Consider the following 13,570-nt stretch of genomic DNA (forward strand, 5'->3'; position numbering starts at 1 on the left):
CTAAACGTGCACGCTCTGCGTGGGGGCAGCGTGGGCGGCCCGGGGGCCCGGTCCCGCTAGCCCGCGCGCAGTGTTCAGGTGCCGAAAGCAGGCGGCAATCTGACCTCACCGTGGCGCGCCCGGTGCGGGAGCCGGAGAGCACCCCGAGCCGCGGGCTGCGAGGCGCGGCCGCGGGCGGCAGGAGGCAGCGTCGGCCCAGGCGGCGCGGCGGCGAGCGAGGCAGCGCGCGGTGATGTCAGTGGCGGCCCGGCTGGCAGCAGCCGGTACTTCCTGTATAAAGGCGGGCGGGCTCGGCTGCAAACCCTACTAGCCAGTGTCAGCCTCTCGGAGGGAGGAGGAGGAGAAGGCGGAGGAGGAGGAGGAGGAGCAGGGGGAGGGCTGTCAAATTCGGGAGCCAGATTTTTTTCCCTTCCCTTGGCAATCCCTTCCGCTTCCCCGGCTCCTGGCGTGACATCTGCGGACCGGGGACCTGTATGTGTGTGCGCGCGAAGGAGCGGAAGAATGGCAGTGCTCAAACTCACCGACCAGGTAGGGGGCGGCGGCGCCGGCGGGCGGGACGCGCGGGCGCAGGGCGGCGCGGAGCCCCGGCAGGGGGATGGGGGCGCGGCACGGAGCGCGCCCGCGAGCTGTTTACTCGCGGCGAAGGGGAGGAGTGTGTGCCGCCGCCGGCTGCTCCGAAAGCCGGCGGCAGCAGCCCTCCTCCCCGGCTCGGTCCCCGCCCTGGGCCGTCGGAACTGCGCGCTCGGCTCGGCGGCTGGGGCGCCCCGGGGGCTGGGGAAGGGGCGGCGGGGCTCTAGCTGGCGTGCGGGGGTGCGTTGTCCACGGGCCCGGGCTGGGCAGGGGGAGGGGAGGCTCGAGGTGCTCCTCCGGCGCTGCGCAGCTTGGGCTCCGCCAGCCCGGGCGGGCCGGAGAGAGGCTGGTGCGCGCCGCCGGGAGGAGGAAGGTGGATGGAGAGGGAGAAGGATCGCAGCCTGGGACCCTTTTCCCAGCCAAGCTGGAGACCGGCCCAGACTGCGGCTCTCGTGTGGTCGGGCTGTCTTTATCCTTTTGACATGACACCCTGACTTCCTCTTTGGTAGCCCAGAGGCTGTGTGTGCGTCGTGCACGATGGAGATCTCTGGCACGGCTGTCCCCAGAGGAGGTGAAGTTCGGGCCGGGGTTCCACTCACAGACGGTGGGCTACTCTCTGCCTGTGTTGATGAGCTTTGTCGCTTTCCGGCTAAGCCATAGCACGGGGTAGCTCTAGAGCCCTTTGCTTGGAGAGGTGGGGCTGTTTGCTGGCTCGGTTGACAGTCCTCGCTGGAGGTCTGAGGCACGAGACACCCCTGCCTTTGCGGACGCTGCTGCTCTGAGAGCATTGGCACAAGCGCCCAGCCAAGTTGTGTGACAAAACTCCGTAACTCCTCCTACCAAAAAAGGAAACAGCTTCCTTTTATTTCTTTTGCCATTTATTCATGGATAGTGAAATGAACATTGTTTTGAGGTCCTGGTAGGCGGAGAGGCAGACTTGACTTTGACACAGGCGGTCAAACATGCCAGTCCTTGGTGTTTAAACATCTCATACTTCTCAAGTGGGTTGCATCTGGTGCCTCCCTGTCCTCAGTATCCAGCCAGAACTTCCTGAGACTTAAGTGCAATCAATCACCACAGTAATTTGTTCTCCTGCCTTTAGAGTCAAAGTTTTGCTTTGCTTTCTGTATTTACAGGCTTTAAAATTTTTCTTTTTATATGGGGGAGGGATCACTGAACTAAAATGAACGTTAGCCTTAAATTTAGCAGGAGGAGCAGCTGGTAGTGATGAATCTATTTGTTTCCATTGGTTCCAGAGCATTTAAGAGTGCTTGTAAGTTGATATTGGTTTAGCCCTCCCCCCAACCCCCCACCTTTTAGTCACATACTTTGACAACTGTTAGACACTTGTTTTAAATCTTTTGATTTTAGTCTGCCTTGGTCATGTTATCTTTTGTCATTGCAAGTTACTATAATTCTCTGTTAATTTCTAAATATTCATCTTCAAAGTACACAAAATGCTTCTAATAGGTGTTGTCATTTTCACATACACAAAATAATTTTACATAGAACTTTAGAGCTGGAAGGGATGCCAAAGGTGATCTTCACCCAAATCCTTAATTTTTTAACGAAGAAACTGAGGTCTAGACGAGAGAAGCAAGTCTTCCTCAAGGACACAGCTCTTGACTTGTAGGACAGAGATGCACTCCTGTCTCCTGCCTTCCAGATTCCTGTCCTTTCTTCTAGGGATGGTTGATATCTCCTGCTGTCTTGTCATCGGCTGTGTTGAAAGGCTGACAAGAAGGCATCCTCTGCTAAATCAGGATCAACACTGGTGAAAAGTATTTTTTGATTTAGAAAGTTATTCTCCAGGACTTGTCCGAGTAGAACTTTCAAAGAGTTTCTCTTTTAAAGTGTTTTTGAATACATCCCCACCCCTTCCCCCAACAAACTAGTCTCACTGTGGAAGGCAAGAAAGGTTGTATAACGTTTATTTGATTCCATCTCCTGATGCATAACAGGAAACTAAGGAGTTCTAAGATTCATGGACACCTAGAAGTTGACAGCCTATGGGGCAAAGCCTGAGGGAGAGGAGGTGGACTGGGTGGGGTAGAGTGGTGAACAATTATGGTATCTGGGAGGCCTTAGGTCCAGGAACTGTGTGGTCTTTCTTGCCTTATATAGTCTTACCTTTCAGTTTGAAACTCTAAATTCTTAGAAGCTGGTTCTTAACCTCATCAGAGGCTTAAAATCCTTTGCTTAAACTCCTACTACAGGAGCTTTGCTTCACCGTTATGGTAGAGAACCACCTGCTTCAGATCTGGACCTTAAGAGTTTGTAGAAATGCCTCGCTCTCCACTCCGCTGTGTATTAAAACAATCACGTGTTAATTCCCTCTCATTTGTTTAAAGCCCTGTTTGCAAGGTGGATCTTGTTAAAGTTCTTGGACTTTTAGTATGAAGACACATTCTTGTGTTAATAACCTGAATCACTAGTTGTCTTGGGTTTTTTGTTTTATTATTTAGATTCTTGTTTTTGAGTTTGATAATTTGTTTAATTGACATAACTGGTTTATAATAGATAAGTTTCATGTGTATGTGAAAGAATTGACATTTCCTGTCCTGCTGAAACTGGGTGCAGGAGCTTGCTGGTGATGGTGGTCACCTCCTCGGTAGTCAGTCCCTCGCTGACATCTCTGTCATGCAAGAGGAGGAAAATGCCTTTTCCTAGCTCTGTTTTGGGAGAGCTAAAGAAAGGAGGAAGGGAGAGGCAAGTGTGGGGTTTAGTTTTTTTTTTCTTTTTTCACTATGAAAAGGAACTAGGAGCTATTGCTGCAAATAGACTTGGCATTGAGCTCTTCTGCATTTGTAACTGTGTCTCTTCTGTTTGCCCCTTCACACAATACACATCATTTTTCTTACAGCGTTAGGGGGACTGATCTTCCTGGTTTGCCAAGACTGAGGGGTTTTCAAGGATATGGGACTTTTGGTACTAAAACCAGGAGATTCTAGGCAAATCAGGACAAACTGATCACCCTATACAGCATAGAACACACTCACCTATGTAATTAACATAACAAGGTAATTATTTCCTCATCGATGGATATTGGGATGTTTATTTATATCTTTATAAAGTGAGATAATTTTAAGTTTGGGAAGAATTTCTTTACATCTAAAATGTAATACATCTTAATTAAAGGTAGATGTGAAATTCCTTGCAATATTGAACTTTATGGGATGAGGGGGGTGTTCTTTGGCAGTGATTTTAAGAATGTCATATCTTCAACCTGGCCTGGTACCCCCTCCCCAAAGTTTTTCAAAGTTCTGAAGCAGAATGGTAAGTTCTGCCGGACCTTTGAAATGTTCACCATTCTTTCCTGAATTTGCTAATGACAGCAGAACGCCATCTCCTTCTCTAGGATTCTTGCTGTAGGTGGCCCTTTTTGGAGCTTCCTGCCTGGAGGCCTTCTGGTTTGGTGTCCTCTTGCCAAGTCCTGGCTCATATTTTAGTCACTCACCTCCTTGCCAAAGGCAATGGCTGGCAGCTGTGGCAGTGGCAAGAAACTGGAAATCCTGCAACTTTGAATGCAGTGTTTCTAGACCATAGTGTGGGGCACATTACATGTTTTACTGGGCTGCCCTTGTCCTCCCAGCAGCGCTGGGCTTATAGCAAACTCTGTGTCCAGTCCTGCCTTTAGCAGAGAAGGGAAAATAAAAGCTTCATTCTTTGGACCCTACTCTGGTTGTTTTGAGATTCAGTCACGTGGTTTGGGGAGTGCACTTGAGGACTGGTGTTTCATGACAGAGACCTAATAATGGCTTACATTATTGTGATCTTATTATATGCTGGGCCCTTGCCGTGAATCATCTGTCTTAATCTTCACAGCCATACAAGGAGGTAGGTGGTGGTGTGATTCCTGCTTTACAGATGAATAAAGAGGCTAATTGACTTGTTTGAGGTCACTCACCCAGTATGTGATGGAGTGCAGTGTCCTGCACAGCAGTCTGATTGCACAGGTGGGGCTCTAACCACATGGCTGTACTTATAATAGTTGAAAGGGCAGTGTAGCTGAAGCCCTTACAGATGCCTGCTCTTATTTACCGGGAAGCCATCAGGTGAGCCAGACTCCCACAGTAGGTATGGCAGAGTCAGGAGCTGTTCTGAGGTCTCTACTCCTGCCAGACTAGTGCCTGACTTATCCTGTTTGCCTTTCACCTCCCTACCCTAGAGAATGATGTGTTGATTGGTGAGTTGGTGATTTTTTTTTTCTTGGTCATTAGCAAATGAACTATGATCATTGTAGAAAAATCAGAAAGCTAGATAACCAAAAAGAAAGCCTGTTTAAACCATCTGAAGTCTCTATATCTGTATACCCAGAGCTATGATATACTTCCCTCTAGTCTTCTGTCTAGGTAGCCAGGTGAGAATTTAAAATTTTCTACCTGATGATATCTTTCTCTTGAGCATAAAGGTTATACCTATGATGTTTAGACCAATGGCTTTTCCAAATAAATTGAAATTTATGCCTGCCAATGCACAACTGGCTGCTTTAGTACAGATACAACAGCAGTACACAAGGTCTGGCCCTGGATTGACTGAAACTTTTTTTAAGGTTTCAACTTTTACTTCCTCTTTTTCTCTAAACAGAGAGTAAATATAAACTCAAAGGCACACTTGTTTATGCCAGCAACAGGCCTGAAACATTTTTTAAAAAGATTCCTTCTTTTTAAAGGAATGGCTTCTTTTGTTATCAATATAATGTGAATTTTTATAGGTGAAAGTAGAACATGAAATAATTTAAAAACAGGGGCTACAGAGATCTGATGATCTGTGGTTTCCAAACTTGCATAAACTATGGTTCTCCTTTTTGCTTTTTCCCAAGGAAAATTCCATATTGAAGCTCAATATATAATAGAAGTTGGTGGGAGTAGTAACAGGGCCCTTTCAAGGATTATTTGTGTTTAGTATCATTTGAAAATGCCCTGTAAAACTGCTGGTGACTGGGTCAGTTTTTTCCCCCCGTGAAACACTATGTACTTAAAAAACAGATATGTGTTTATGGTTGATTAGAAGTTACATAGAACCTGGATGGCCATATTATTTTGATTCAAACTGGGACACCTTTGAGAATGATACAGGGTACTATTAAATATTAGGTTGAGGAAACAGGTGTGGCTGTCCCCAGTAAACCTGGACACATGGTCACACCACTTAGACTATGTTTGCTCACTTCAGACTTAACAGTAATAGTGAGACTAGTCACTCTCTTTCCAGTCAGATTTATACTGAAGTAGGTATAATAAAGACTATTTTATGACCCTATGTAAGGCCAGAGTTGGAAACTGGGTTTGGGAACGGGATGGGTGTGGGGTGCGGGAGGGGAGATTGCAGAAGGAATATGTCAGAAGCACTGTGGCTCTTGCAGCTGGAGATGGGGAAAGTGTGATGATTGATAATCATTGTTTGCTATGGACATAGGATAAGGGAGAGGTGACATATATTGTGCCTTAGCCAACCCTTGGCCAGTCAGGTTAACCTCTGTGAGCCTGCTGCTGCTGCTAAGTCGCTTCAGTCGTGTCCGAGTCTGTGTGACCCCATAGACGGCAGCCCACCAGGCTCCCCCGTCCCTGGGATTCTCCAGGCAAGAACACTGGAGTGAGTTGCCATTTCCTTCTCCAATGCTTGAAAGTGAAAAGTGAAAGTGAAGTCGCTCAGTCATGTCCGACTCTTCAACCCCATGAACTGCAGCCTACCAGGTTCCTCCATCCATGGGATTTTCCAGGCAAGAGTGCTGGAGTGGGGTGCCATTGCGTTCTCCCTGTGGGCCTGAGGTTCCTCTTTATAAAATGAAGAGAGTGGACTGGCTGCCTCTCCAGTGCCCAGGCTCCACCCCCTTGCTGTGTGACGTACCCCTCCATGGGTGGTGGTGGTGCTGGTGGTATACTGGCCAAGGAGGGTGTATGCAGATGAACTCTGATTGAGCTCCCCAGGTAACCAAATCAAATAGTTAACATCCAGTTCCAAAGTCAATAATTTGGGAACTGATTCCTGCCCTGTCCCCCAGTTTAATTTTATAGATAATCCAAGATTATCTAAGATTATCCATTTTATGGATGATCAATTTTATTGACTATTCCTTTACTACCCTTAGGCCTTCCCTGGTGGCTCAGATGGTAAAGCGTCTGTCTACAATGTGGGAGACCTGGGTTCGAGCCCTGGCTTGGGAAGATCCCCTGGAGAAGGAAATGGCAATCCACTCCAGTACTGTTGCCTGGAAAATCCCATGGACAGAGGAGCCTGGTACATTACAGTCTATGGGGTCGCAAAGAGTTGGACACGACTGAGCAACTTCACTTCATTATTACTACCCTTTGGCTAACATCATCTTCGCCTTGTGCTCTGCCATCAGAAGTTAGGAGAGCAGGTATTTTTTTCAGTGTTCATGCTTCTAAGAGAGCTGGTAGCCCAAGTGGTTGAAATTAATGACTCACAACTCTAGTTTTTTTATGATGATATCATAACTTTTAACGGTTCTTTCACTTGTCTCTCCTTTTGAAAACAAAATTGTCTAGTACTCTATTAATTGGGCCAAGCAAAGAAAATAATCCTGTAGTCCACCTTTGGGCCATTTTAAGCTCTACTAAGTCAATGTTTGCTTATATTTCTTGGTTCTCGTTTGTCTCTAATCCCCTCCTTCACCCTCCTGTGTAACTTTCTAAGGTGTATATGTATATATTTTTAAATTGTATTTATTTATTTGGCTGTTCTGGTCTTTGTTGCCACGTGGGCTCTTCTCCAGTTGTGGCAAGCGAGGGCTGCTCTAGTTGCGGCATGTGGGCTTCTCACTGTAGTGGCTGCTTCTGTTGTAGAGCGTGGACGCTAGAGCACAGGCCCGATAGCTGTGGTGCGCTGGCTTAGTTGCTCCACAGCATGTGGGATCTTCCTGGATCAGGGATCGAACCCATGTCTCACACAACATTTAATCGCAGTTATAACCTGTTTCTAAAGATTTCTATGCTAAATTGCTTTAATTTTGCTTTCATTTATTTTTAAAATAACTCTTGACTAGGAATACAAAGATCTGGATTCTACTCATGGTTTTTTTTCTCATAGTTGTGCAGCTTTGGACAACTCCTGGCGTTAGTTTCTTTGTTGCATGGGAGTAGGTGGGTGTAGAGTCTTCTAAATTCTTCCAGCATTTTAACATTCTGAGAGAGCAGCACCCCAGGTACTTCAGTATCAACCTCTTCTAAACTCATGGAATCTGGTTTCAAAAAGTATCTGCCTTCCATGAACTTCTGATTTTCCTTCCAGCACCCACAGTTCTGCCTAAGAATCAGGGGTCCTTTCCCATAAAATGCCATCTTTTAGGGCATGTTCAGAACCCTTAGGGCTTTTCTCAGTGTGGCCTTTGAGACTCCTTGAGCCTCTTGTGGGCAAGGGGAGCAAACTTGTAGACCCCAGGTTTTTCTGTTGAGAACTATGGTGAGCTGGGGCCGCTGTAGTCTTCAGCAGAGGGGGCTGCTTTAGCAAACAGCTTGGATTCTCTTAATCCTGTTCTGTTGAACTCCACCATAACATCTGGGTCTAACAAGTCTGTTTCTCAACCATTGGCCCCACCCAGATACTGTGTGCAATGGACCCAAAGACCACAGACTTTTGCAAGGAGGGAATTCCTACATACGATCAATGTCCTCTGTATGGTAGGTACGCTCAGTCTGTGGAGGAAACTTGTTTTGGTATCTAAGACTGGCAGAATGAAGAGAAAGATGGGAAGTGAACACAGGACAAGTGTTACAACAAAAAGCCAGGCAGAAATTCAGGTCAACTGAGACAAGTCCACCAACCAATTATTGTTTAACAGTGGTCTCCAAGAGAAGAGGGGGCACCTCCACTCCAGGCGTGAGTGGGATGTTTGAGAAAGGAAATATTAGAATATTTCTTTTAAAAATCCTTAATTATTTTTTATTTTTAACATATGTTGTATACTAGTACTATAAAAGCCTCTCAGCTTTCCTTTCCACTTTTTGCCACCTTGGCCAAACTATCTCTCAGATTATTGCAGTAGCAGTCTGATCAGTCTTCCCCATCCAGCCTTGGCCCCTGGACTCTATTCAGCATAGCTGTCAGTGGGATGGATCTGAGATCACGTACCTTCCCTGTTCAAAGCCCTCCAATCTCAGCCAGAGTAAAACCTGCTGTCTGGGGTGTCACACCGGGTCCCCTCCACTCACCTCTGCCACTCATCTGTGTAGTCATATCTCTTCTCCTCTCTCCCTGGCTCCAGCACACCAGCCTCCTCACTATTCAGTGTGTAATAGAGCTCTGCTGAGCACAGCCCTTAACATTCGGGTGTTGCTGTGTGCCAGTAACCTGCCCAGCCCAGCCCACTTCACATTGGAACTGTTAGCGGTCTTGCTCAACCATTGGTTGGCACCACAGTGGGCCCTGCCTACAAACAGCCAACTGTCAATGAGCTACCATTAGTGGTCCTGCTCAGCAATTGGTCAGGACAATGGGGCTGGTCCCCCAAGGAGCTAACAGTCAACAAGCCACAGTTAGTGGGCCATTCAGCCAACAGTTGGTGGGAGTGGTGGTTGTCAGGTGGAGAGTGAGGTAAGAGGCTGATACCAGCCTTCTCCCTGGAGCCTTCCAGCACACCCACTGGCTTCTGGTTAGCAGGTGAGCTGGGGGGCCCAGGGCACATGCTGGGTGCTCTGTCCTGCAAGGCTCCAGAGCCCTCACCAAGGCCACCCACTAGCCTTGGCCCAGGCCTTGAGGCAGCAGTGAAGCTCTCCCCCATCCCTGTCTCTGCAACCTAATAGCAGCAGCAGCCTGCATAGGTTGCAGTCTGTGGGACCTGCGTCCCCCCTACCCCAGTTTGGGTGGCCTGAGGAGCCTGAGGGCCAGTTGTGTCCTGGGCGCCCGGCTTCATCATTGATAATGGCTGGGCAAGACGTGGGGACCTGGCCCTGAGGGAGCTGCCAGCTGAGATCTTTCTTCTCTTAGCCAGGATCTGGACCTCGAAGGGTGAAAGTTGAGCCTTGGGACTTCGTCCTTTCTTGTCAGAATGGAGAATAACGTTTGGCGAAGATTTACAGGAACATTGTTACCTGACCATGGCTTGACTTCAAGAGCAAAGGATCTGATACTAAGAAGTTTGCAACAACTAACCAGGCACCTCCCTCATCTTTCCTAGAAAGGAGCTTTACTAAAAGCTTTTGGGGAGTTTGGGTTTTAAAGGCATGTGCCACCTGGCTCCTCGGCATGGCCCTGCAGTGATCCTTGCTCTGTTACAAGCTCCGTTCTGGTATTGTTTGACCTCACTGTGCTTTGGGCACAGGCACAGGGTTTCAGTAACAGTTGGTCATGCCAAGTGCACATCTGCCTCAGGCCCAACTTCCTAAATGCTCAACAGGATGAACAACAACAACAAAAATCTTTATTAATTACAAGCATTTAGAACACTGTAATGCACACAGTGAATGCTCAATAACTATTTAAGTGAAATAAATATGTATATATGTGTATATATGTTCATGTTCAGAAGATTTTTACTCATGAGGTACTCAAAAATTTGGAAAAGCTTCTGTAAGCAGAGCTTCTTGGGTTTCCATTCAAAAGTAAAATTTTGGCCCCAGTTCAGTTCAGTTGCTCAGTCGTGTCTGATCTTTGTGACCCCATGGACTGCAGCATGCCAGGCTTCCCTATCCATCACCAACTCCGGAGCCTACTCAAACTCATGTCCATTGCATTAGTGATGCCATCCAACCATCTCATCTTCTGTCGTACCCTTCTTCTCCTGCTTTCAATCTTTCCCAGCATCAACGTCTTTTCCAATGAGTTGGTTCTTTGCATCAGGTGGCCAAAGTATTGGAGTTTCAGCTTCAGCATCAGTCTTTCCAATGAATATTCAGGACTGGTTTCCTTTAGGATGGACTGGTTGGATCTCCTTGCAGTCCAAGGGACTCTCAAGAGTCTTCTCCAACACCACAGTTCAAAAGCATCAGTTTTTCAGTACTCAGCTTTCTTTATAGTCCAGCTTTCACATCCATACATCAGTTGGCCCCATCAGAAGATAAAAATATCATTTTTGGTCTTCTTTTTTCTTGTTTCCCCTCTTTTTAAATTTGGATGGAGATAGGTTTACATTGTATTTAGTTCTGAGCAAGTTCCATTTCTTCACAGGGAAAGTATCAGGGTGACACTAGGAAAAGGGATCCTAAATATTTTGGGAAGGGCCACTCACACCCATGGCAAAGTGTATCTTCCATGTATTCAAACCATCAAAGAGTGTTTGAACTCCATCTCCATGGCAGTAACTCTGTTGGAGTCCTCTAGTCCTCTTCTTTCCATAAAGGAGAAAAACAGATAAGACTAGAGAGAATTGGTAATGAGAAGACAAGATAATGAGGAAACAGTGGCTGACTTTTTTTTGGGCTCCAAAATCACTGCAGATGATGGTTGTAGCCATGAAATTAAAAGATGCTTACTCCTTGGAAGGAAAGTTATGACCAACCTAGACAGCATATTAAAAAACAGAGACATTACTTTGTTAACAAAGGCCCGTCTAGTCGAGTCTATGGTTTTTCCAGTAGTCATGTATGGATGTGAGAGTTGGACTATAAAGAAGGCTGAACACAGAAGAAATGCTGCTTTTGAATTGTGGTGTTGGAGAAGACTCTTGAGAGTCCCTTGGACTGCAATGAGATCCAACCAGTCCATCCTAAAGGAGATCAGTCCTGGGTGTTCATTGGAAGGACTGATGTTGAAGCTGAAACTCCAATACTTTGGCCACCTGATGCGAAGAGCTGACTCATTGGAAAAGACCCTGATGCTGGGAAAGATTGAGGGCAGGAGGAGAAGGGGACGACAGAGGATGAGATGGTTGGATGGCATCACCCACTCAATGAACATGAGTTTGGGTAAACTCTGGGAGTTGGTGATGGACAGGGAGGCCTGGCATGCTGCAATTCATGGGGTTGCAAAGAGACCCAACTGAGCAACTGAACTGAACTGAAGACAAGGTAATACTCATGCTTTATGTGATTTGATCCTAATAACATCTCTATGAAAGACTGGCTGTTATCATTCTGTTTTACAGATGATGAAAATGAGATCTGAGAGGTTAAGTAATTATGAGTCTGGGATTTAACACATCTGGGCAAGCTAGACTTCAAGCATACATTCTTAGCCATTGTGCTTCTGGACTCCTGAAATAGGTGTAGCATCACAAGAAATCCTTTTCCCCATGGAGCTCATGGTCTTGTTAGAGGTGACCTTAAATGCCTTGTACATGGAAGGCCTTCCACAAATCTTTATTCAATACATGTGCACTGTTGTTCTCAAAACAGCTATAGTGCAGGTTTAGACTACATTTTGGGGGTACTAATTAGGGACTCCAGGAGTCCAGAGATGGGTAAAGGTTTCCAGGAGCTAGAGTGAGTCCAACTGGTCCTTGAAGAAAGAAATTATTAAGCAGCAAGTTGGGGGTGGAAGGCATCCCAGATGAGTCACATACCATGTATTTGAGGACTGTGTATTTACTGAAGCACTGGATTTATTCTAGTAAGGCAGATTATTCTTCTAAAGGAAGAAATAGTTAATGTGCAGACTTGGTAGGAGAGGTGTATGTATATTATTAATAACGAATCTTTCTCACTTGAGTTCTTCTGATAGGTACTATGTGTCCTCTCTTGAAGACCTACATGAGTTTGCATTTGGACAGAGCTCATTATTTCCATTTGTTGCTTAGGCATAATCTTAAAACTAACTTGTACCCCAGTTTGTTCCAAAAGTACTATAGCATAAGGTAAGGTGTTACCTATGGGTCTTCTGTCTCCATGACACCCTCTAGTACTTGAATAGAATGTTGCATATATTACTTGTCATGGCAACATTTTTTTTTTTTGGACAGACATGTATCCTGGAGTAGCATGGACCTCACTGAAAGAGCCTGGATAGTCTTCATGGTGTGGGACATTGATGGAATAGTGTAGTAGGTCTAGAGATGGCCTGTTTTTAACCTAATACCGTAAAAAATAGTAATTATTTGTTGTTGTGCTGGGCTTTTGTTGCTGTGTGGGCCTTTCTTTAGTTGCGGTGAGCAGGGGTTACTCTGTAGTTGCCGCACACAGGCTTCTCACTGTTGGCTTCTCTTCTTATGGAGCACGGAATCTGGGGTGCTTGGGCTTCGGTAGTTGCGGTTCCTGGGCTCTAGAGCACAGGCTTAGTAGCTGCAGCGTATGGGCTTAGTTGCTCCGTGGCATGTGGGATCTTCCCGGACTGGGTAGCGAATCTGTGTCTCTAGCATTTGAAGGTGGATTCTTTACCACTGAGCCACCAGGGAAGCCTTAATACATTTTTTAAGTTAAAAAATGCCACCTATGGGGATTCTACAAAAAGACCTCATTTCTTAAAAAAAAAAAGGCAAGAAAAAAGAAAGATGGAGGGGAAATATATTGATTAAATGAGAATGAAGACTAATTGGATTCTGATACAAACTTCTAAGAGATGGTTGGAGACATTTGGATCCTGACTGGCTCTTTGATGACTTAAAGTATGAATATGGTATTGTGGTTATGTTTAAAAAGAGGATCCTTATCATAGAAAACAAGAAATCCCCCACAAACCCTTAATATTTGACCAGGACACTTAAAATATTTTAGTGACTTACTCTTTCTGGAAATGGTTTCTCTTTCTTTTACTTCTTCTTGCTCCTTTTGTGCCCCTTCTGAGCCGTTCACTCTCACTTGATGGAGTGTCTTCAGTTGAATTTTTAGAATCCTTTTGATTGTCAGGAAAGCACACAGTTCTGCTAGTTTTGTTGACTAAAGCAGTTTGCTTCTGAGTTAGTTGTGAGGTTCACCCCACCTGCTGACTTAGTCAAAGTGGCCCTCATGACTCCAATCAGATATTTGAGTATCTGCCTTAAAGTCACAGGAAGACCAGGCTTGTTTTTGTGAACTCTTTCAGGGTAAGGTTTTTCCAGGGCAATTTGAGATACTAGAGTTGCCAAAAATCATTTTGTTACATTAACATTTTAACCTCATTTCTATTT

At 45.9% G+C, this 13,570-nt stretch overlaps 1 protein-coding gene across 2 annotated transcripts in view; it reads left to right on the top strand.

Annotated features, from left to right (window-relative positions):
* The first annotated feature begins 292 nt into the window (after positions 1-292).
* Positions 293-13,570, top strand: part of ANKRD44 (ankyrin repeat domain 44) — a 310,656-nt gene continuing 297,378 nt past the window's right edge. For both annotated transcript variants that reach the window (XM_040228877.1, XM_040228878.1), the window contains exon 1: positions 293-528. In XM_040228877.1, the coding sequence (XP_040084811.1) occupies positions 502-528 (27 nt within the window). In that variant the 5' untranslated portion in view covers positions 293-501. The remainder of the gene's footprint in view (positions 529-13,570) is intronic.

This window comes from Oryx dammah, unplaced genomic scaffold (assembly GCF_014754425.2).
Source record: "Oryx dammah isolate SB20612 unplaced genomic scaffold, SCBI_Odam_1.1 HiC_scaffold_27, whole genome shotgun sequence".
In the NCBI taxonomy this organism is placed as follows: Eukaryota; Metazoa; Chordata; class Mammalia; order Artiodactyla; family Bovidae; genus Oryx; species Oryx dammah.